This window comes from Lagenorhynchus albirostris, chromosome 15 (assembly GCF_949774975.1).
Source record: "Lagenorhynchus albirostris chromosome 15, mLagAlb1.1, whole genome shotgun sequence".
Taxonomy (NCBI): Eukaryota; Metazoa; Chordata; class Mammalia; order Artiodactyla; family Delphinidae; genus Lagenorhynchus; species Lagenorhynchus albirostris.
In genome coordinates this window covers 71,419,065-71,443,034 of record NC_083109.1, presented here as the reverse complement: position 1 = coordinate 71,443,034, position 23,970 = coordinate 71,419,065, and the positions used below count along the sequence as shown (strand labels likewise).

At 44.5% G+C, this 23,970-nt stretch overlaps 1 protein-coding gene across 2 annotated transcripts; it reads left to right on the top strand.

The window, feature by feature from the left end:
• On the top strand, positions 1–22,900 carry LOC132505275 (eukaryotic translation initiation factor 3 subunit C). Of its 2 annotated transcripts, none has more exons than XM_060123264.1 (21): positions 1–67; positions 203–342; positions 1,748–1,813; positions 1,920–2,109; positions 2,501–2,626; positions 2,815–2,869; positions 3,000–3,109; positions 3,509–3,636; positions 11,936–12,095; positions 12,235–12,335; positions 12,797–12,938; positions 13,128–13,253; positions 13,386–13,479; positions 14,313–14,503; positions 14,743–14,967; positions 20,157–20,520; positions 21,882–22,041; positions 22,133–22,198; positions 22,285–22,372; positions 22,471–22,633; positions 22,733–22,900. In XM_060123264.1, exons 2-21 carry the CDS (start codon positions 242–244, stop codon positions 22,813–22,815), a joined length of 2,739 nt encoding a protein of 912 aa, XP_059979247.1. In that variant the 5' UTR covers positions 1–67; positions 203–241; the 3' UTR covers positions 22,816–22,900. The 2 variants fall into 2 exon arrangements, with proteins under 2 accessions (XP_059979247.1, XP_059979246.1); XM_060123263.1 differs by having other exon boundaries at positions 12,232–12,335.
• Positions 22,901–23,970: the final 1,070 nt, after the last annotated feature.

Genomic DNA, 23,970 nt, shown 5'->3' with positions numbered 1-23,970 from the left:
AGTCCCGCCTTCTCCTCACCGCATTTCCGCTGTTTCGGCTAAGCGGTGTGATTCCGGAGGTCGGGTGGTAAGTACTTCTTTGGCCTTTTGCTTCGGGGGGGGGACCCGGGTTGGGATACGTGCGGAGACTGTGAGGATGGGGGTCAGGAGGTGGCGGCCCGGGCCCCTTCTCGTGGCCCGTGACTTTCGGGCTTTACCGTAGGTCTGGACGCGCCCGCGGCAGCCGCTCCGCGCCGTCGCCATGTCGCGGTTTTTTACCACCGGTTCGGACAGCGAGTCCGAGTCGTCCCTGTCCGGGGAGGAGCTCGTCACCAAACCTGTCGGGGGTAACTACGGCAAACAGTGAGTGAGGGCCTGGGCCATGGGGACGACTCGGTGGGGTGAGGGGTTCGGCAGGCTGTGGAAGGCCGCGTATATGGGAGGGGAATGGAAATGGGGGCGGTGAGAGCGGGTTCTAAGGATGTTGAGAGTTTAAGGGACCGGAGCAGTGTTGGAGGGACAACCGTAACGCTAAGGGTGCTGTGAATTGTGGGAATCCACCCACCAGGCAAAGGATAGAGTCACAGAGAAAAAGGTTTCCCACTGGCTGGGTGTGTTGCATCAGCAAGAAACCCCCAATACTCGCTTGATACCTGGGAGTTCCTTGATCTGGCTCTGAGGTTCTTAAACATCTATTAGTATTTTCCTGTTGTTTATCTCCATTTAAATACTCTTCACCCATCTCTGCAAATTAAAATTCTTTTCTCCCTTTGGAACGTTGTAATGTTTCTCAAACTTCTGTCATACACATGCCACCTTCATTATTTTTGTCACATACCTGTACTTAAGAATATATATACATACCACTTCAAAGTCTTGTTTCAGCATAAAACTCTTTTTTTGTTTGTTTGTTTGCGGTACGCGGGCCTCTCACTGTTGTGGCCTATCCCGTTGCGGAGCACAGGCTCCGGACGCGCAGGCTCAGCGGCCATGGCCCACGGGCCTAGCCGCTCCGCAGCATGTGGGATCTTCCCGGACCGGGCCACGAACCCGTGTCCCCTGCATCGGCAGGCGGACTCTCAACCACTGCACCACCAGGGAAGCCCTAAAACTCATTTTTAAAAGTGAAAAATAGAATCCGTGTATACCCACATGAATATGATATCATATCTGTGTTACAAGTGGAAAATCAACATCACTTGCTATAAAATAGGAAATAATTGGAAAAGCTAATAAGATGGAAAGAAAAGAGATATTGTTGCCAGCTGAATGCTGTCTGTGGTCTGGTTTTTAATTATTAAGTAAAAATATCTAGTAATGGAGGTGTCAAAGCCGTTGAGACTCTTTCCTTGCCCTCGGCCTGTCACACTCTGGGAAATACTGCTTTCTAGGACCTAGTTCAAGTACCACCTTTTCCATTCATTCTAGGTAAAGTACCTCTTTTCTCAACTTCTTTTAGTAATTCTTAGTGACTTGTGTCTTCACATAATTAATTTTTTGACACAGTAAATAAGCACTTTCGTTTGTTTATGTTTGAGAGGCTGGAGACTGTCATTTTTTTAATGTGTTACAACATTTGATAAAAGGCTTTACTTGAAGTAAGCTTAAAAGATTGAGTTCTATATGATGAGGCCGTGAAGAGGAAGAATAAAACAAGATGAGTGTGGTAGGAATGGGTTACCTGCCCCATCGGAGAAGAAAAAGAGAGATCATTTGGAAAGACTGGAGCTAGGAACAGAGGTTAATGGTCTCTGTTCCTTCCAAATAGGCCATTGTTGCTGAGTGAGGATGAAGAAGATACCAAGAGAGTTGTCAGAAGCGCCAAGGATAAGAGGTGAGGCCTTGGGGAGGCGGGGTGATGGGGAGTTTCTGGAGCAGTGGTGGGTTTTCTGGTTGGTGATGGTGGGCATGTGCAATGTGGTATTGGGCTCTCAAACCAGGTTTGAGGAACTGACCAACCTTATCCGGACCATCCGTAATGCCATGAAGATTCGGGATGTCACCAAGTGCCTGGAAGAGTTTGAGCTCCTAGGAAAAGCATATGGGAAGGCTAAGAGCATTGTGGACAAGGAAGGTGTCCCCCGGTTCTATATCCGAATCCTGGCTGACCTGGAGGACTATCTTAATGAGGTGTGATTCCTGTGGGTGCAGGGGGATCTAGAAGGGGATTGTGGGCCTGGAGCTTTCTCCTGACCCACACCCAGGGATCATGTCTCCTCTGAGTTGTTTGCCAGATATTCAGTATTTCCCAGAACATAAGAAATACGTTCTTATAAACATAAGGAGAGGGACTTTTTTATGTTAAGAATTTTAATTGTATATATTTTTATATTAACTCTTATTTGTGGTTTTGTACTTTTGATACATAAATAAAGCATTGGTAAACAATAAGAGGTATAGTTTTTAAGTAGTATAGTTGTTTGTAGATAGCAAGACCCAAAAGTTGTGAAGCCTGAAGTTTAGGGAATACTACTTAATCTCAGATCCCTGTTCTCCCTTTCTTCCCTATTCTTTCCTTCAGCTATGGGAAGATAAGGAAGGGAAGAAGAAGATGAACAAGAATAATGCCAAGGCCCTGAGCACCCTGCGCCAGAAGATCCGAAAATACAACCGAGATTTTGAGTCCCATATTACAAATTACAAGCAGGTGAGGGTGCTAGAGGGAGACTTTCTGAACTTTGGGGGCAGTGACCCCATGACTGAGACAAAAAAGTATTTGCAAATGGGAGGTGTGTGACTGGAGAAGGAATCATGAGAAAGCTCTGTGGGGTGGAGGAGGTGGGATGGGGTAGTTGGCAGGCATCCTTAATTATTCTCTCATTTCCTTCTGTCAAGAACCCTGAGCAGTCTGCAGATGAAGATGCTGAGAAGAATGAGGAGGATTCAGAAGGTGAGTGAGGAAAACCCTTAATTGCAAATGGTTAGGAGCTCTAAAATTAAGGGTTTCCTTGGCTTTTTTCTTGGTTGCCATTCATCTCTTCACTATTCTAACTCTTTTTTTCTCTCCCCTTTCCCACCAGGCTCTTCAGATGAGGATGAGGATGATGAAGGAGTCAGTGCTTCCACTTTCCTAAAGAAGAAATCAGAAGCTCCTTCTAGCGAGAGTCGGAAGTTCCTCAAAAAGATGGAGGTAAGAGCCAGGGTTACACTGAGGGGTGGTTTGTCTGCTGTGGACCATTCTTGGGTCTCTGGGGAGAAGAAAAGACTCACAGAGCCTTAGGGTTGGGAGGGGTGGGATTTAGCAGAGTCTGGTCTGGGGACAGATTTCCTCTTCGATTAGAGCACTGAGTGTCTTGGAATCTGGAGAACTAGATTCTGGGCCCAGCTCTGCCCCAGGGGAGCTGTGTGTCCCTGGAGCAAGTTAGCACTTCTCTTTGGGTCTTGGTGGTCCAGTCCAGCTCTTAAGATCCTGATTCAACCACTCTTCTGCTGCTCCGGAGAGTCTCTGAAACATGTGTCAGCAGGGAGAGCAGAGACACAAGTTAGTCTTCCCATCTTGTTTCTTCTGATCATCTTTTTTTTCTCTAAGGATGAAGATGAGGACTCAGAAGATTCAGAAGATGATGAAGATTGGGACACAGGTTCCACATCTTCTGATTCAGATTCAGAGGAGGAGGAAGGGAAACAGACAGTGCTGGCGTCGAGATTCCTTAAAAAGTAAGAAAAGTAATGGTACTTCGGGCTACAGTGGGAGGGGTAGGAAGCTTTTAATCATCTTGAAAGTTGTTGCTCCTGTGGAGTTCTTTTATTTATTTATTTATTTTTCCCATTTCAGTTGTAATTTTTATTTGTCTTTTATTTTTATTTATTTTTACATTAAAAAGTTTTTTTATTGAAGTATAGTTGCTTTATAATACTTTGTAAATTAGGGGTGTACAGTATAGTGATCCATAACTTTTTAAACTTATTTTTTATATTATTTATTTGGCTGTGTTGGGTCTTAGTTGTGGCATGTGGGATCTGCTCTGCAGCATGCGGGATCTTTTGTTGCGGCGCAGAGGCTCTTCATTGAGGCATGGGCTTCTCTCTAGTTGTGGCTTGCGGGCTCAGTAGTTGTGGCACGCGGGCTTAGTTGCCCCACAGCATGTGGGATCTTAGTTCCCCGACCAGGGGTTGAACCCACGTCCCCTGCATCGGAAGGTGTATTCTTAACCACTGGACCACCAGGGAAGTCCCTAGTGATCCATAATTTTTAAAAGTTATACTCCATTAGTTCCTGGTGTTGTACAGTATATCCTTGTAGCTCATTTTATTCCTAGTGGTTTGTACCTCTTAATCCCCTACTCCTACATTGCTCCTCCCCCAATGGAGTCCTTTTAGGTTGTACAGGCCAACAGAGGGATCTCAGAGTCAAGTATGTTAGTTGGCTAAGATAAAGCTAATGTGTCCTGCAGATGAGATTTGAAGTTTCCAGTGTCCAAATATTTAACCATGACATTACTTGCTGCATGTGGACTGAGTGTTTATCTCTCTTTGGTGCTGATTAGCTGTGTGATATTGGATAAGCTCCTTAACCTTTCCAGTCTTCAGTTTTATCTTTTGTAAAATGGAGTGGTACTTGACCCTGTCTCAAGGATACCTGCAAAAATATAGGGAGGTGATACTCCTGGCTCAGCCCGGGACTGGCATGTGGTGTGCCCTCAGTGACAGTAGCTTCTCTTCTCACTCTTCCTGAGAACCTAGCATATAGCATATAGACTGCAGCAAGCCTTCCTGAACTTTACTAGTATCGTCATGGTATGGGGGAGGATTCTGATTTGGATTCTGGTCACAACCCTTACTACTTCAGTATCTGTCAACTTGGGTGAGTTACTTAGCCTTCTTAGGTCCTAGTTTCCTCCTTTGAAGTCAAGGTGACACCTATCCCTTTGTGTTCTACAGAAGTCGAGTATCAAGCTCAGTGATAACTGGCAGAAATACTGATGCTCTAAGGGTTGCTTTCCTGCTTTCAAAAGTTGGGGTTATGCAGCTTCAGGAGTTAGTGAGTTCCCTCACACTAGAGGGGTCAGACACAGCCATTTTATCGAGAAGCGTTTTTCTTTGTGTGCTCCAGGGAACACTGGTCAAATGCAGGGGGAGTATTGTGTATCTGATGTCTTTTTATTCACAACACTTCTGATACCATATGTGTTTTTTTCTCATACCAGCTAGTTCTCCAACTCTCTGGACACCAACTGGGTGTTCAACACTAAGTCAGTTCTGACACTACCCAAAGTTAGCATAGACCCCATGAGACTGCCACCACCTTAGAGGCCAGTTGTAAGTTCCAAGTGTGGCTCCCGTACTTCTGACCAACCGGCTCTAAATTCAGAGAGTTACTACAGTCCCCTCCTCAGATTCGATAATTTGCTAGATTGACCCACAGAACTCAGGAAAGCTCTTTACTTACTATTACCAGCGTATTATAAAGGATACAACTCAGGAACCGCCAAATGGAGGAGATGCATAGGGCAGGGTATGGGAGAAGGGGCATGGAGCTTCAGTGTACTCTCTGAGTTCACCATCCTCCTAGCACTTCAGTGGTTCATCAACCAGGAAGCTCTCCAAATTATCATTTAAGGATTTTTATGGAGGCTTCATTACATAGCCATGATTGGTTAAATCGTTGGCTGTTGATGATGGGCTCCATTTCCAGTCCCTCTTATCCTCCCCGGTGGTCAGAGGGTGGAGCTATCAATTCCACCCCTCTAATCATGCTTTGGTTTTTCTGGCAACCAGCCCCCATCCTGAAAGCTTTCTAGAGGCCTGTGAAGGCCTCATTAGAATGAAAGATGCTCCTATTGCTCAGGAAATTCCAAGGGATTTAGGAGCTCTGTGTCAGGAACTGAGGACAAAGACCACAGAATTATTTCTTATTACGCCACAGTATCATATTCCCTTCTTGGAGAGTTTACAACCATGTATCAGTTAAGCAAAATAGATCTGTTTAACTTTGTTTCATTAGCTATTTCTTAAATTTGCTTTACTGTGAAACTCATATTTTAAGCCTACTGACATCCTATAGAACTATCAACCTTATTATTGGTTCATATCTTTTATATCTTCTTTGTGTTTTTGTCTTTTCAATAATTGTGTATTGAAGTCTCCATTATTTGGACCAGTGTGTGTAGTGTACACTGCACATGTGCATTGCACAAAGGCTCCTATCTGAGGGAACAAGTGGGGACTAAGGTTAAACTTAGGACATCATGAGAAAAGAAAACAACAGACCAATATCTTTTATGAATTTAGATTCAAAAATCCTCAGCAAAAACCAGTCCAGCAGGGCTTCCCTGGTGGCGCAGTGGTTGAGAGTCCACCTGCCGATGCAGGGGACACGGGTTTGTGCCCCAGTCCAGGAAGATCCCACATGCCATGGAGTGGCTGGGCCTGTGAGCCATGGCCGCTGAACCTGCACGTCCGGAGCCTGTGCTCCGCAGTGGGAGAGGCCACAACAGTGAGAGGCCCGCGTACCGCAAAAAAAAAAAAAAACAAAAAAAAAACCACTCAGCGAAGTAGGAATAGAAGGGGGCTTCCTCTGCTTGATTATAGGGCATCTTTGAGAACACACATACAGTTGACCCTGGAACAGCATTGGTTTGAACTGCACAGGTCCACTTATACGCAGACGTTTTTCAGTAAATGCATGCTGTAGTACCACACGGTACATGGTTGGTTGAATCTTCAGATGCAGAGGACCAACTGTAGAGTCACATGCGGATTTTTGACGGGGGATTGCCACCCCATCCCCATGTCGTATCCCACGTCGATCATGGGTCAACTGTATATCTTCTCCTGTCCTTTTATTTTGTACTTTACCATCGTGTATGTTTAGGGATGTCTCTTACAAACCCAGCTCGGTTTTTTTCTTTTTCATCTTATGATCATTGCTGTTTTTTTTCTGTTTTCAATTGTGCCACTCATAAAATTTACTGTTAATCATTTTTTAAGTGTCCAATTCAGTGTCATTGAGTGCATTCACTCGATTGTGCAACCACCACCACTGTCTCCAAAACTTGATCTCTGCTTTTTAATCTATGCAGGTTAATTTACATTTATTGTGATTATAAATGTATTTTGTCTTGTTCTTGCTCTCTTATTAATGTGCTTTCTATTTATTCTCTTCCTATTTTTAACTTCCTTTTTTTAACATAAATTTATTTATTTATTTTTGCGTTGGGTCTTCGTTGCTGCGCATGGGCTGTCTCTAGTAGCAGCAAGCGGGGGCTGTTCGTTGCAGTGCATGGGCTCTCATTGTGGTGCCTTCTCTTTTTTTTTAATTTAATTTTTTTTTTTATACAACAGGTTCTTATTAGTTATCTATTTTATACATATTGCTGTATATATTGTCAATTCCAATCTTCCGTGTTGGCGTCTCTAGTTTCAGAGCATGGGCTCTAGGCATATGGGCTTCAGTAGTTGTGGCACGTGGGCTCAGTAGTTGTGGCTCGCGGGCTCTAGAGTGCAGGCTCAGTAGTTGTGGCCCACGGGCTCAGTTGTTCCGCGGCACATGGGATCTTCCCAGACAAGGGCTCAAACCCGTATCCTTTGCATTGGTAGGTGGGTTCTTAACCAGTGCGCCACCAGGGAAGCCCACCACACATATTTAAAGTTAGCAATTTGATAAGTTACATGTTTATACTCATGAAACCATCACTACAATCAGAGTAAATAAAATCCATCACTCCTAAAAATTGCTTTATGCCCCTTTGTAAACCTTCTCTCCTGCCCCACTTCTCTTTGCCCTTTCTGTGGTCAACTGCTGATTTGCTTTCTATCACTAGATAAGTTGGCAGTTTTTAGAGTTTTATAGAAATGGATTCATACAGTATATAATTTGGTTGGGAGAGATTTGGTTTTCAGAATAATTATTTTAAGATTAATCCTATCTTTATTATTTTTATTATAGAGATTACCCTTGATAATCTAAAATTAGATTTAGTTAAAATGTCAAGTGTCAGAGGTTGGGTTAACCATGGGATCCTCAAAGGCCTTATTGACATTAAGCGTTTGTGGCTTTGTAGTGTCAAAGAATAATTCAGAGACACTATTGTACTTGTATAACAAGGTAGACCAAGTTTTAAGATCGATTTCCAACCAAGACAAAAAAGAATTTGATAAGAGAAAGAGGAATAAAGAGAGAGGGAAAAACCACAGGCAGTTGTGGGAACGGTGAATTTTGTTTGCACATTTTTGTGTGTGTAAACTCATTAGCTATCTAAGCTAGCCAAGGTTAGTTTCAGTTGTTAATGGATTATCTAGAAACATGACAGGCTGTCCCTATAATGTCTGCCAGCATCCTTTTTCAGCATCTCCATATTAAACCAGTCTATACCCTTCCTCTCGTCAGAATTTCTCAGCTTTCATCTTTTGGTCAAAACAAGCACGTAACGGAACACATTTAATCTCAAGAGCTTCAATTTCTTTGATGTGGGATAATAAGGTTGTCTAGCAACATTTAAGCACCTGGATATTAGATAGTGGGTTTGGGCAGAAAATATGAGGATAGTCACAGATACAGTAAGAAACATTTAGGACCTTTATTTAATTTTCTAATCAGGCTAAGCCTATCTAGGAGAATGTCTTTAAGAATCACTTTAGTGAACTTTTAATCAAGTGGCTTTTTTCTTAATTGATTTGTTTTTTCCAAAGTATTCATCCAGGTTCAATAAGATGTTATTTATTGCACATCTTTATTTATTAGCCTTGACTGACCAGTATTTGAGATCAGTTTTATTTAGGGTTGATTCTTTTTTTTAATTTTTAGCTGAGCCACGTGGCTTATGGAATCTTTGTTCCCTGATCAGGGATTAAACCTGTGCCCTCGGCAGTGAAAGCTTAGAGTCCTAACCACTGGACTGTCAGGGAATTCCCTATTTAAGGTTAATTCTTAGCTAAGGAATTTGTTAGTTTGGGGCTAAAATGTTTAAATTATTTGTTATTTTGGACCATACTAGAGGTAAATTACAGATCACATATTCGTGTTTCTGAATTTGTAGTTGGGGTAGGAATTCTTAAGTACAAACTGATGAAATCTAGTATCTTGGACCCCTTCTCATAAGTTACCATGTTGGAGTCTTAATCAAATGTGGATATTGGTTTGCAACCGTGGGAGCTCCCTGGTAAAATCTGAAACTATCCCTATGCACAGAGGACAAGGAAAGACGGAAGAAAGAGGCAGACCACTCCAGATTGGTAGGTGGCAGGTGTAATAAGCAAGGGAACTTAAATACAGGGTTTATCTTTGGCGGCCTGAAGATGAGTAGATCTCTGCACCTGTCTTCCAGAATCTTAAGAGTTTATGTAGAGGCTATAATAGAGCTCAGTCACATATTCAGATCAGATGGTCTCAACACATTGCTCTCAAGGCTGCATCCTAAGCCTCTCAAGGCTCCTAAGGTGGGAACCGTGAGCAGAACGTACATTCCAAGGACAGAGGAGGGAGTAAGGAGCCTCCAGTACCCTGGGTCCAGTTCTTGGGTCAACCCATGGTCACATCCTGTCAATGACCTCTTCCAATAGTGAGCAACCAAGATTTTTACTGTGAAACTTGGATAATGATGAACTAATACAGAAGAAGTTAAAAGAGGAGGAATACACAGAAAACGTTTGTTGTCTCAATTATGAATCCTAATCTGAAGGGTTTTGGAGGACGTTGTCTACATCTGATATGGTTGCCCTGTGGAATCTCTCCGAGATGCTATCTGCTTCTAAGAGCTACCTGGCTTCTGGAGTCCTTTTTAAAAGTGAACCTCAGGATAGATCTCTGGTGGGACTGGATCTCCAAGTTGTTAGGATCCTAAGGAAGAGTGTATGTCTAGGGCCTCTAGATCATAGTTGTGGTTAAGAGCGTGTGGAATGGTCCTTTTCAGTGTAGTTTTAGGACTAACTTCTATTGGTGTCTCTTAATGTCTTCAGCTTCTTAGCTGTGTAAAGGTGGAGGTGTATTTGGTGATGTCCCTCTAGCTGAGAGCATAAATGTCAGTTTTCTGATCGATTCTAACAAGATGTGAATATACCAAGGTATAATCTGTCATCGGGGAGAGATCAAGTCAAGTTTTAGGTCTTTCAGTTAGAATTTCATAGGGTGAGAGTTTGTGTTTTTGAGGTGTGAATCACAATATCCTGAGGGCTTCGAGTAAAACTTTAGGCCAAGGATAATTAAGTTCTTTTGAAGTTTAGACAGCATTGATTTTTAAATAGCATGAAGTCCTGTGATCTCAGAGCTTTGGGGCTGGATGATGCAGACCAAGCAGTTTCAGCTTAATGAACATACTTCACGTATTTGCAAAGGATTTTACCTATGAAATGAGTTTTTATCATTACAGAATATTGCATTAGTACAGGAGGAAAAACCATTAAGCTTCTATTGAGTTATGGCATAGGGAGTTCCCTGGTGGTCTAGTGGTTGGGATTCGGCACTGCCATCGCCCGGGTTCCATTCCTGGTTGGAGAACTGAGATCCCACAAGTATCCCACAAGACACGTGGCATGGCCGCCCCCCCAAAAAAAATTATGGCATAAATCTTTTGGCAAGGGCAAGTTTTAATCCAACTGGCAAATTTATAAACTATTACTAAAGCATATTCAAACCTTTTAAGCAGTTAAAATGAAATTTATTTATAAACGTTTAAATGATGTTTTAATTATAGATAACTTGAATGTTTGTTCAAGTCTTTCTGGAGAGACTTTTTCCTCAGTATCTTTATAAAGTTTGAAATAATTTTTCCCTGTCATTTGGTTTATATTTCATTATATAAATATTAAAGTCTGGAAATGGTTTCAGACATCAAATAGCTTAAGTCCACTTTGAGGTAGCCAGTGATCTTTTTCTTTTTTGTTGGGGACATTTCGTTGTATTGAACAGTTTTTTTTAATTCAGAATTTATATTAATAATTGTCATAAGAGGGGAAAGAAAGGCAGGGAAAAGCAGCCAGTCTGGGAACCGCAAAAATTTTTTTGCTCTTTTTTTTTTCCTAAGCACTGATTTTTTTTTTTTTTTTTTGGCGGTACACGGGCCTCTCACTGTTGTGGCCTCTCCAGTTGTGGAGCACAGGCTCTGGACGTGCAGGCTCAGCGGCCATGGCTCACGGACCCAGCCGCTCCGCAGCATGTGGGATCTTCCCGGACCGGGGCACGAACCCATGTCCCCTGCATCAGCAGGCGGACTCTCAACCACTGCGCCACCAGGGAAGCCCGCTCTAAGCACTGATTTTAAACTGATAAATCAGTTGGTGATAAAAAGATTAGTCTGGGGACTTCCCTGGTGGTACAGTGGTCAAGAATCTCCCTGCCAATGCAGGGACACGGGTTCAAACCCTGGTCCAGGAAGATCCCACATGCCGTGGAGCAACTAAGCGTGTGCACCACAACTACTGAGCCTGCGCTCTAGAGCCTGGAGCCACAACGCCTGGAGCCCGTGCTCCTCAACAAGAGAAGCCACCGCAGTGAGAAGATGGCGCACTGCAACAAAGAGTAGCCCCCACTAGCCGCAGCTAGAGAGGACCCATGCACAACAACAAAGACCCAACGCAGCCCTAACTAACTAACTAAATAAATAAATAGATTTATTTATTAAAAAAAAAGATTAGTCTGGACAGAGCCACTAGTACCAAAGGACAACTGTGTTGCTTATGGATTCTTTGGAAAACCTTAGAGCTTAGTTGTGGAGCAACATGACAGGCTGATTTCTGTGTCTGTAGCGGCCTGGTTAGCACCCCCGTCTTATTAAACTAGGCCATACTCTTTCCTTCATATGAGTTGCTTAGTGTAATATGGTAACAGACCTTGGTAAGTGGTCTGGCAGATTCAAATGCTTAGTGGTCCTTGCTTTGGTTATGGTTACAGTTATCCATAGGTCATTCTTGTAGAGTGTAACTTGGACCCAGGAATAGAAAAAGAGGAATTTTGTTGGGGGAAGAATCCTCAAGGTGGAGAGGGGGCTGATCCTTCATCTTCTCCTGTGTCTCTTGGCAGGGCCCCCACCACAGAGGAGGACAAGAAGGCAGCTGAGAAGAAACGGGAGGACAAAGCCAAGAAGAAGCACGATAGGAAATCCAAGCGCCTGGATGAGGAGGAGGAAGACAATGAAGGCGGAGAGTGGGAAAGGGTCCGGGGTGGAGTGCCCCTGGTTAAGGTGAGGATTTTAGAACGAAAAGGAATTGGGAAACAGTTTGGGAGAGCATGCAGGTACCCTCCTGGTCGAATTCGGGAGAACAATTAAGGCAAGAATAGGTTTCTGTCGGCCTGCATATAACTTGTGTGTTACCTAGGAGAAGCCAAAAATGTTTGCCAAGGGAACTGAGATCACCCACGCTGTTGTCATCAAGAAACTGAATGAGATCCTACAGGCACGAGGCAAGAAGGGAACTGATCGGTAAGATTCGTGGGCCTGGGCTGTGTCATTACAGGGTGAAAGCTCATTTTCTCTTAAGACACGGGGTGGAGGTTGGTAGGGAAAGTGGTATTTTGGGAAGATCCGTGTGTGGCTACAGTAGAAGGAATGATGTACTTGGACTACACCAGTCTATTTTTTGCTGTTTACATTCTGTTTGACCTTAGATCAATCACTTAACCTTTGGCGGCTGTTTTCCCATCTGTAAAATGGGAATAATACTCTTCTTTAGTTATTCAGTGACTAAAGAGGATGTTAGATTGTTAGCATTATTGCTATTTCTGTTTGGAATTTATGAGAGAGAAGCAAGTATACAGGTGGTGAGGCTAGGGGTGGGTATTGAGAATGAGGCTGCCTTTCTTGTCTGAAGAGGGTGTGCTGTATGACAGGATAAGACTTTTTTATTTGTTTCCTGTGCCTCACCCAATTCTATACCCCTCCAGTGCAGCCCAGATTGAGCTGCTACAGCTGCTGGTTCAGATTGCTTCTGAAAACAACCTGGGAGAGGGTGTCATCGTCAAGATCAAGTTCAATATCATCGCCTCTCTTTATGACTACAACCCCAACCTGGCCACATACATGAAGGTGAGAACAATAACGAGCATCCCACGGCGGAGCTGGTGGGTCATGGGAAGGTGGCTAGTGACTCAAGACTCAAGGACTGTTGGAGCAGTCTTGGTGGTTGAAGGCCCGTGGATTCCTGGTGTAGGGCTCTTGGGAGGCATCTCCTTGTTCCACCTTCACACCTCTGACTGCTGTCTGATCTCTTGGCAGCCTGAGATGTGGCAGAAGTGTCTGGACTGCATCAATGAGCTGATGGATATCCTGTTTGCAAACCCCAACATCTTTGTTGGAGAGAACATTCTGGAAGAGAGTGAGAACCTGCAAAACGCTGACCAGGTAAAGAGGGGATTTGGCAGGCTATTTGGAAGTGTGTGTTGTCTGCTTCGGGAAGCCTTGTTGGAGACAGAAGGGTTGAAGTCTAGGACTGGAATCTGGGCTAATTTATTTCCTCCTTTGCCTTCTGTTCAGCCGCTGCGTGTCCGTGGCTGTATCCTAACTCTGGTGGAACGAATGGATGAAGAATTTACCAAGATAATGCAAAACACTGATCCTCACTCCCAAGGTGAGCCCGAGCAAGCATGGGCATCAGTGAGAGGAAAAGTGCAGGGATTAAAATGAAGGATTATACTAAGTGAGAATGTTCGGAAAGCCAGCCCTTCCTCACCCCAGCATTCATACCACAGGGCCTCTTTAAGATACTGGACCCCACTCCCGTAGCTTCTGATTCAATAGGTCTGGGTGAGATCTCACACTTTGCATTTCTAACATGTTCCTAAGTGATGGTGCTGTCTGCTACTTTGAGAACTGTTGGGGTATAATGATCTCTGTCCACTTGGCTTGTTTAGCTTGTACGCCTTAAGCATTAGAATGGGGAAATGCAGGACATTTACACAGTAAAATGTGAGTGTCCACATGTGTCCACCAAGTCAAAGGTATATTGATGAACAAGACAGCTTGGGGCCTTCATGCTCATGGAGGTTACATTTCGGTGCTGAAGCAAGGCAGCTCTACAAAAAAATGAGCGAGTCAGTTGTAGATAATGTAAAGTGTGAATTAGAAATTCAGATCGGGACATGTGACAGGATGTCTGGAGTGGTGGCTGCTTTAGGTAATGGTTGAAGAAGCATCTGTAGGTAGGGCACATTTGAGGTGAGAGCCGAATGAGAAGGAGGAGGAGGAGTTAATTGGGAGGAATTAGCAGAAGAGAGTGCCTGACAGCAGTGGAGAGTGAGCTTGACATGTCCCAGGAGAGGATGGTATTTTTAGGGCACAGTGGGTTAGACTTTTCTGATGGGTACAGAAAACACATGCAGAGGTAATTGGATTGATGAGGGACATATGATTGGGAAAGCCTGGGTGCCTGGCTAAGCTGAGGGTGGGTGCTCTCCCTGCCAGAGTACGTGGAGCACCTGAAGGACGAGGCACAGGTGTGCACCATCATTGAGCGTGTGCAGCGCTACCTGGAGGAGAAGGGCACCACTGACGAGATCTGTCGCATCTACTTGAGGCGCATCCTCCACACCTACTACAAGTTTGATTACAAGGCCCATCAGCGGCAGCTTACCCCCCCTGAGGGCTCCTCAAAGGTAAGTGCTTGGCCACCATGTCAGAGGGGAGAGGGGTGTGTCCATTGGTTCTGCATGTCTTTCAGGACTTCATGGCAGATCTTCTATTCCCTGGGGACTGTCTGTGGTGGAGCAGAGGGACTAGGAAGAGGCTAGATGGCGTCTCGTCTTTGGTTGCTGAAGGCTGAGCCATTTACAACCATTGTCCTTGACATATTTCCTCCTCCAACAATATCTCCCCCTACCCCCTACCCCTCCAGTCGGAGCAAGACCAGGCTGAAAATGAGGGTGAGGACTCAGCTGTACTAATGGAGAGACTGTGCAAGTACATCTATGCCAAGGACCGCACAGACCGAATCCGCACATGCGCCATCCTCTGCCATATCTATCATCATGCTCTGCACTCCCGCTGGTACCAGGCCCGTGACCTCATGCTCATGAGCCACCTACAAGACAACATTCAGCACGCGGACCCGCCAGTACAGGTAGGATGGGAAGGAGGCGCTGTGGCCCTGGTGGCAAAGGGAAGACCAGGCCAGGCCCCCTGTCCACTCTGTTCAGGCAAAGTGGCTCAGGCAGATTAGCCACGTGTCTGGCTAATGCAGATACAGGGAGACACTTGGTCCTTCCCGAGTGCGAGCATTCTTTGATTCTCCTACATGTTAACATAGAGTTCTCTGGGATAGGATTTGGGTTCAACTAACATTTATTATAACTACTGTGTGTCTGGTTTGGAACAAACATTAGGAGATCATCTTACTTAAAAAGATGAAAAAGAGTTTAAGCAGTTAAACTGAGAAGGACAAGGACCCAAATACAGTGTGATGTGTGAAACATAAAATTTTGTGTGTGGCAGCATTGTGAGGACATTTTTATGTAGGAGTATTATAATTGTGTCTAGGTATAGATCCTATAAATGTGTGTTTAGAACAATTGTGAGGTATTTATGTGTAAAACGTGGTGAGCTTGTCTGGTGGTGCTTTTTGAATAGCACACCTATTTTTTATTCCATTGTATGAATTTATCACAGGTTCTTGATATTTCTCTTGATACCTGATCAACCAGTTTGGGGTATTATAAATGAAGCTCTTGTGATTTATGTATAAGTTTGTGTGGATGTATGGTTTCTCTCAGGTAAATACTTAAGAGTGGAATTGCTGCATCATAGTGTAGGTGTATGTCCAGTTTTATAAGAAGCTAAAAAATGGGACTTCCCTGGTTGTTCAGTGGTTAAGAATCTGCCTGCCAATGCAGGGGACACGGGTTCAAGCCCTGGTCCGGGAAGATCCCACATGCCGCAGAGCAACTAGCCCACAACTACTGAGCCTGTGCTCTAGATCTAGAGCCTGCAAGCCACAGCTACTGAACCCCCGCTCAGTACTGAGTACTCTGCTCAACAAAGAGTAGCCCCAGCTCGCTGCAACTAGAGAAAGCTTGTGCGCATCAGTGAAGACCCAAGGCAGCCAAAAGTAAATAAATAAATAAATTTATATAAAAAAAAAGAAACTCAGAAATGGTTGTACCATTTTTCACTTCTACTTTGTCAATATTTAGTGTTGTTGGTCTTCTTAATTTTGGCCATCATGGTTGTTGTCTAATGGTATTTCAATGTGGGGTTAGTTTGTATTTCCCTGATAACTATTGAAATTGACTACTTTTTAAATGTTTATTGGCCCTTTATATATCTTCTTTTGTGAGATGTCTGGTCAACTTTTGCCCCCCCCCCTTTTTTTAAAGATTGGATTATTCATCTTTTTATTATTGAGTTGTAGGAAATCTTTATATATCCTGGATACCAGTCCTTTGTCAGATAAAAGCTTTACAATTTTTTTCCAGTGTGTGGTTTGCCTATTCATTTTCTTAACCATGTGTTTTGATGTATATTCTAATATATCAGTTTTATCTCTTTTGGTTATTTTCTGGGTCCTATCTAAAGAAACTTTTTCCTACTTGCAATTCATAAAGATATTCTTTCTGTATTTTTAGGTTTTGGAAGTTCTTGTGGTTTTAGCTTTCACATTTAGGTCTATGTTTTCTGCATATGGTGTGAAGTCAGGGTCAGAGACGTTCTTTCCCCATTATATTGCTTTGGTGCCTTTGTGGAAAACCACATGAAAAACCAACCACATGACCCTATAAATGTATTTCTGGGCTCTCTATTCTATTCCATTCATTCATCTTTTTGTCCTTCCTTACGCCAGTTCCACACTGTCTCGATAGCTGTGCCTTTAGGGTTAAGTCTTTTTTTTTAATTAATTAATTTATTTATTTATGGCTGCGTTGGGTCTTCGTTGCTTCGCCCAGGCTTTCTCTAGTTGCGGCAAGCAGGGGCTGCTCTTCGTTGCGGTGCGTGGGTTTCTTATTGCAGTGGCTTCTCTTGTTGCGGAGCGTGGGCTCTAGGCACACAGGCTTCAGTACTTGTGGTACTCGGGCTCAGTAGTTGTGGCTTGCAGGCTCTAGAGCGCAGGCTCAGTAGTTGTAGCGTATGGGCTTAGTTGCTCCACGGCATGTAGGATCTTCCCGGACCAGGGCTCGAACCCATGTCTCTTGCATTGGCAGGCGGATTCTTAACCACTGCGCCACAGGGAAGTCCCTAGGGTAAGTCTTGAAGTCAGGTAGTATGACTCCTCCAACTTTGTTGTTTTTTAAGAATAGTTGGAATGTTCTGTGACATTTGCATTTCCACATAAATTTCAAAATCAGCTTGTCAATTTGTGCAAAAATGCCTGCTGGGATTATATTGAATCTGTAAATCAGTTTTGGGAGAACTGACACCTTAACAACTTTGAACCTGTTGATCTTATGTGTTATTCTTCGTTTAATTTCTTCAGTTTCTCTCTGCAGAGGTAATATACATCTTTTAAAAAATTATTCCTGAGAATTATACGATTTTTGATGCTATCGTAAATGCAATTTTTTAATTTAATTTAATTTTTTATTTTGTCCACATGGCTGGTGGAATCTCAATTCCTCAACCAAGGGTTGAACCTGGGCCACGGCAGAGAAAGCACTGAATCCTAACCACTAGACCACCAGGGAACTCCTGTTAATTTCATTTTTAAATTGTTAACTACTAGTATCTAAAAATAGAGTTAATTTTCTTACATTGGCCTTGGATCCTGCCATTTTGTTAAATTCAGTTTTAGTCTGGCCTTCTGTCCTGTGTATTTGCGGATTCAACCAAGTGCAGATTGAAGATATTTGGGGGGAGGGGGAGGGATTCCAGAAAGTTCCCCCAAAAAACCAAAATTTGCCTTGTTTGGTAACTATTTACATAGCACTTACATTGTATTAGGTGTTACAAGTAATCTACAGATGATTGAAATTACATGGGAGGACGTACCGTAAGTTATATTCAAATACTATTCCATTTCATGTAAGAGACTTGAGCATCTGCAGATTTTGGTATCCATGGAGGGTCCAGGAACCAATCCCCCATGGATACTGAGGGACAGCTGTATTGGGTCTCTGAAACTTTTCTTTCTTTTTTGTTTTTTGCCATATTGTAATGACTCAAATCTCTAATACTTAGTGCTGAATAGAAGTGAGAGCAGACATCTTGCCTCCTTCCCAGTATCAGCAGGGAAGCAGTGAACATTTCACCATTAAGAAGAATGTTACCTATTTTTATAGATAGTATTTTTGTAGATAGACTTTCTCAGATTGATGGAGTTCTCTTCTGATCCTAGTTGGCTGGGAATTTTTGTCCTTAATAGGTGTTGAATTTTGTCAAAATCTTTTTCTGCATCTATTGAAATAATGCACAGTTATTTCTCCATTATTCTGTTTATATCGTGAATAATCGTGATTTTAGATTTTTATATGAGGCTTTCATTCCTGTGATATATCCTACTTGGTCATGGTATATTATCTTTTATGTATTGCTGGATTTTGCTTGCTGGTATTTTTTTAAGGCTCTTTGTATCTAAGTTCATGACCGGTATTGACCTCTATATTTTTGTTGTCAGTAAAGACTTGGTCTTTCCCCCCCATGAAAATCCGTACTACCTACAATCTTCCCTATCTTAATTATTGACAAGTCCATCTTTTCAGTTGCCTAGGCCCAGAAGCCTTGAATTCATCTTTGATTCTTGTTTTTCTCTCACATTGATTCCCCACCCATTTGTGTTGAAAATCCCTATCTGACTACTTATTATCACTTCCACCGCCACCCTCTGGTCTAAGCCACCATCATGTTCCCTGTCTCTCTCTCTCTGCTTCTGCCCTTATATCCCTTCAGGCTGTTCTTTCTTTTTCTTTTTTTTTTTAATGTTTATTCCTTTTACTTTTTTAATTTATTTTTGGCTGCATTGGGTCTCCATTGCTGCACTCGGGCTTTCTCTAGTTGCGGCGAGTGGGGGCTGCTCTTCATTGCAGTGCGCAGGCTTCTCATTGCAGTGGCCTCTCTTTGTTACGGAGCACGGGCTCTAGGGCGCACAGGCTTTAGTAGTTGCGGCGCGTGGGCTTAGTTGCTCCACGGCATGTGGGATCTTTCCGGACCAGGGATCAAACCCATGTCCTCTGCATTGGCAGGTGGATTCTTAACCACTGTGCCACCAGGGAATCCCCTTCAGGCTTTTCTTAATGCAGCAGCCAGAATAACCCTGTTAATAAAGTCAAATTATGTCACTTATTTGCTCAAAAGCTTCCTGTGGTTTCCCATCTTTAAATCTTTTTTTTTTTTTTTTTTTTTTTGCGGTACACGGGCCTCTCACTGTTGTGGCCTCTCCTGTTGCGGAGCGCAGGCTCAGTGGCCATGGCTCACGGGCCTTGCCGCTCCGCAGCATGTGGGATCTTCCCGGACCAGGGCACGAACCCGTGTCCCCTGCATCGGCAGGCGGACTCTCAACCACTGTGCCACCAGGGAAGCCCATCTTAAAATCTTTAACATGGTTTACAACGCCCTGTGCTTGCCCAGCCTCCAGTTTCTGATCACATCTTTTACCAGCTCTAGCCATAGTGCATTCCTTGTCCTTGAATACATCTGGCATAGGGCCTTTGCACTTACTTTTCATTTTTCCTAGAATATTGTTCTTCTTGCAGAGATCTGCATGACTTGCTCTTTCTTCTTCTGTTAGGTCTTTATTAATTTTTTTAAAAATTCAATTTATTTATTTTTGGCTGCATTGGGTTTTCGTTGTGGTGCGTGGGCTTCTCACTGCAGTGGCTTCTCTTGTTGCAGAGCTCAGGCTCTAAGCCCATGGGCTTCAGTAGTTGTGGCCCGCGGGGTCTAGAGTACAGGCTCAGTAGTTGTGGTGCACAGGCTTAGTTGCCCCACGGCATGTGGGATCTCCCCGGACAAGGGATCGAACCCGTGTCCCCTGCATTGGCAGGCGGATTCTTAACCACTGCGCCACCAGGGAAGCCCAGGTCTTTATGTTTTAAACATCCCCTTCAAAATGAGCCCTTCCCTAGTTATCCTACATAAAATTGCGAGTTCCCACCACTTCTGCCACCGCTCAGACTCCCTTCTTAACTCCCTCGTCTACTTTATTTTTCTCCTTAGCTTGCTTCACCACCTGCATATTATGCTTATTTTGTCTTCCACACCCCTGTCCCTAGAGTGTAAGCTCCATGGAAGGGGAGGAACTGGTCTATTTTGTTCTCTGTCCTAACCCTGTGAAAGACTTGCCTTGTGGCTATCACCTCTGAGTTCATTGCCCTTCGCTCTTAGATCCTGTACAACCGCACCATGGTGCAGCTGGGCATCTGTGCCTTCCGCCAAGGCCTGACCAAGGATGCTCACAACGCCCTGCTGGACATCCAGTCAAGCGGCCGGGCCAAGGAGCTTCTGGGCCAGGGCCTGCTGCTGCGCAGCCTGCAAGAGCGCAACCAGGAGCAGGAGAAGGTGGAGCGGCGCCGGCAGGTGCCCTTCCACCTGCACATAAATCTGGAGCTGCTGGAGTGTGTTTACCTGGTGTCGGCCATGCTCCTGGAGATCCCCTACATGGCCGCCCATGAGAGTGACGCCCGCCGACGCATGATCAGCAAGCAGTTCCATCACCAGCTGCGGGTGGGCGAGCGGCAGCCCTTGCTGGGTGAGTGTGCGGCTCTGTAGTGCAGCAGACTTTGCTTGTAATCAAAGGATTAAGAGAAGATAAAGGGAGTAAACTTTCCCACAAGATGATTCCATTTGACTTAATGGCATCTCCATGTATGGCCTAAAAGCATCATTTTTACTAAGTAGTCTCCATGGTCTCTTACCATAGGACACGTTGTCTTAGCTTACAAATTAAGCTCCCTGCTTTCTGTCATTTTCCCCTTCAGTCTTTTTTTGTCAGTAGTATCTTTCTACCAAGTGTATGATGTTATACACCCCCAGCACCTTCAGAAGTTCTTCATTGCCTGTAGAATAAAGTCCAGCCGCCTCAGTCACTAAGTTAAAAGTCTCCATGACCTGATTCCAACGATATTTTTAATTTAGGATAAACTTACATAGTACTTTTTTCTGCCTGGCCCGAAGTGTTTTATAAATAATAATAATTCATTTATTCTTCATTAGTCATAACCCTATGAAGATACTATTATGACCCCCTTTTTCCTGATTAAGAAACTGAGGCACAAAAGTTAAGTGACTTTACCCAGGGATAACACAGCTGGTATGTGTCTCTCTGACCTTTTTCTCTTTTTCCCTTTCATCCATATTATTTTTTAGCTAACTAACTGGACCCTTGGCATTCAAGAATCTAACATTGGCTTCTTTGAGCACTTTTAGAGATCTGATCATTCATTCCAGAGGTTGAGTGAGTTGTGATTTCACTGGGAAAGGAATTTGAATTGCACCCTTCCTGTAAGGCTGGTGCATGGAAGGACTTGGCAACTGAGCCAAGCTTACTGTCCACAGCCACGTCCCTCTACAGATTTGTCCTCTACTGGTTGTGTGTATGGTCATATTAAGTGCAGGCGCCCTTCAGGCAAATTATGTTTGGGCTATGTAGTGATGCTTTACTTTGTTTTGTTTTAATTGGAAAATTGCCAGTGAAAATCTGTATGTCCAGCATCTCTTAGGGCTTCTTGGTTCACATTCCCCGCCTCTCTACTACTGCCTGCAGTGGATGTTAGACATTTTTTTTAGGTCAGTGAACCTTGTAAGAATCTGATAAAAGCTGTGGACCCTTTCCTAGGAGAATGTGCGTAAGAGTACACACAGCAATTTGTCAGCATTTTCAAGGAGTTCACCAATCCCCTGAGGCACATCATAGACTAAGTCTAAATGTAAATACAGTTATTTTGATATTAAGTGACTTATACAGTCACATGGCTACTTAATGGAGAGCTGGGAGAGTCTCAGTCCAGTTGTTTGCTCTCCTAGCCTGGGTTCCTCCTTAAATAGTGCTTGTTGGGGAAGGAGCCCTCATCCCAAGTTTCCCTAGGCCCTCCCTCATTCCCAACCTTTCAGGTCCCCCCGAGTCAATGAGGGAACACGTGGTCGCTGCCTCCAAGGCCATGAAGATGGGTGACTGGAAGACCTGCCACAGTTTTATCATCAACGAGAAGATGAATGGCAAAGTGTGGGACCTTTTCCCGGAGGCTGACAAAGTCCGAAGCATGCTGGTTAGGTGAGCAGAGAACAAGACCCTAGTGGGTGGGGAAGAAAAGACTTGGTCTCCTTCACTGAAGATCTGCCCCTTTTCTCCCTTCTCCCCACAGGAAGATCCAGGAAGAGTCACTGCGGACCTACCTCTTCACCTACAGCAGTGTCTATGACTCCATCAGGTAGGATGGGCCCTGAGGAGGCACAGGAGCCCCAGCTTTGTGGTCGAGGGTCCTAACTGCTCCCTGCTCTTGGCCTTTGTCCCCAGCATGGAGACACTGTCTGACATGTTTGAACTGGACCTGCCCACTGTGCACTCCATCATCAGCAAGATGATCATTAACGAGGAGTTGATGGTAAGGGCCATCAACATGGGCACATGGGCAGGTGGAGTCATGGAGAGATTGGAGTACAGGAGACTGATCTGTCCCTTCCTCGGCCTCACTTCTGTCAGGCCTCCCTGGACCAGCCGACACAGACAGTGGTGATGCACCGCACTGAGCCCACTGCCCAGCAGAACCTGGCACTGCAGCTCGCTGAGAAGCTGGGCAGCCTGGTGGAAAACAATGAGCGGGTGTTTGACCACAAGCAGGGTACCTATGGTGGCTACTTCCGAGGTGAGTGCTTCCATCCCCTCTGCGCTCCCAGGGTCCTGGCCCCCTTACTGCCTCTCCCTTGGCATTCACCCCCCGCCCCTCCCCATCTCTCTCCTGCAGACCAGAAGGATGGCTACCGCAAAAATGAGGGCTACATGCGCCGGGGTGGCTACCGCCAGCAGCAGTCTCAGACGGCCTACTGATTGCTTGACTTCAGTCCCCAGTGCCCTAAACCATTCAGCGTTTAGGTCCAGCCACACCCCAGTCATTAAAGGTCTATTTAGAGTTGCTGCAGTTCTGCCTGTCTGTGTGTCGCCAGAGGTGTGTTGGACACATTTATTTCCTAATTATATTTCTAAGCTTCTGTCCCATGACAGGCACAAGGCTCAGGATGCAGGGATGACTTGCACGTATCCCTGACTTCAAAGAGCTTGTTGCTCTTTGACATTTGACCGGAAAATTGTAATAACATGTGATAAGTTATAACAGGCATTTTTTTAAAACGTGGTGGGCATATTGAATAGGATGTGATTATGGGGCATAAATGTCAGGGAAAGCATAATGGAGGCAGTGGTGATGGACGTTGTGAGTGGATGGGTGGTGGTTCACCAGGCAGGGAAAAGGGAGAGTTAGTCTAGACCCGTGTGAAGTGTAGTCCTCAGACCAGTGTGGATGCACAGTTAGCCTGTCCATGACAAAACAGGCACCATAATTAAGAGTAAGCACTGAGAAGCTTTGCCATTGCTGTGATATCTAAGCATGTGATCGATTTTCTAATTTGTGTGTATAGTGTTTTCGAAAGTATTTACCCACAGTAGGCTGGAAATTTTTTTAATGGCCCTTCACCACATTTGAAAAGCATTGATGTAGGCAAAGGAAAAAGCACTTAAACAGGATGAGAGGAGCAAAAGAATAGTGTGGTTGGTATAAAGTGTTTGTGGAGTATGTGCAGAAGATCAACTAGAGGCTTAATCCGGGGGCCACCTCATGAAGGCTAAATGCTTTGGACTTGTGGAAACAAAATAGAATGGATCCATCTTTAAGAAGGGAAATGGAGCAGTACTGTGGAGTATAGAGTTGGAGGCAGAGAGCCTACCAGAGTAAAAAGCATCTAAAGCCAGGGTGGGGCTTCCCTGGTGGCACAGTGGTTGGGAATCCGCCTGCCAATGCAGGGGACACAGGTTCGAGCCCTGGTCCAGGAGGATACCACATGCCGCGGAGCAGCTAGGCCCGTGCGCCACAACTACTGAGCCTGTGCTCTAGAGCCCATGCTCCGCAACAAGAGAAGCCACCGCAATGAGAAGCCCGTGCACCGCAACTAGAGAAAGCCTGCGCGAAGCAGTGAAACCCAACACAGT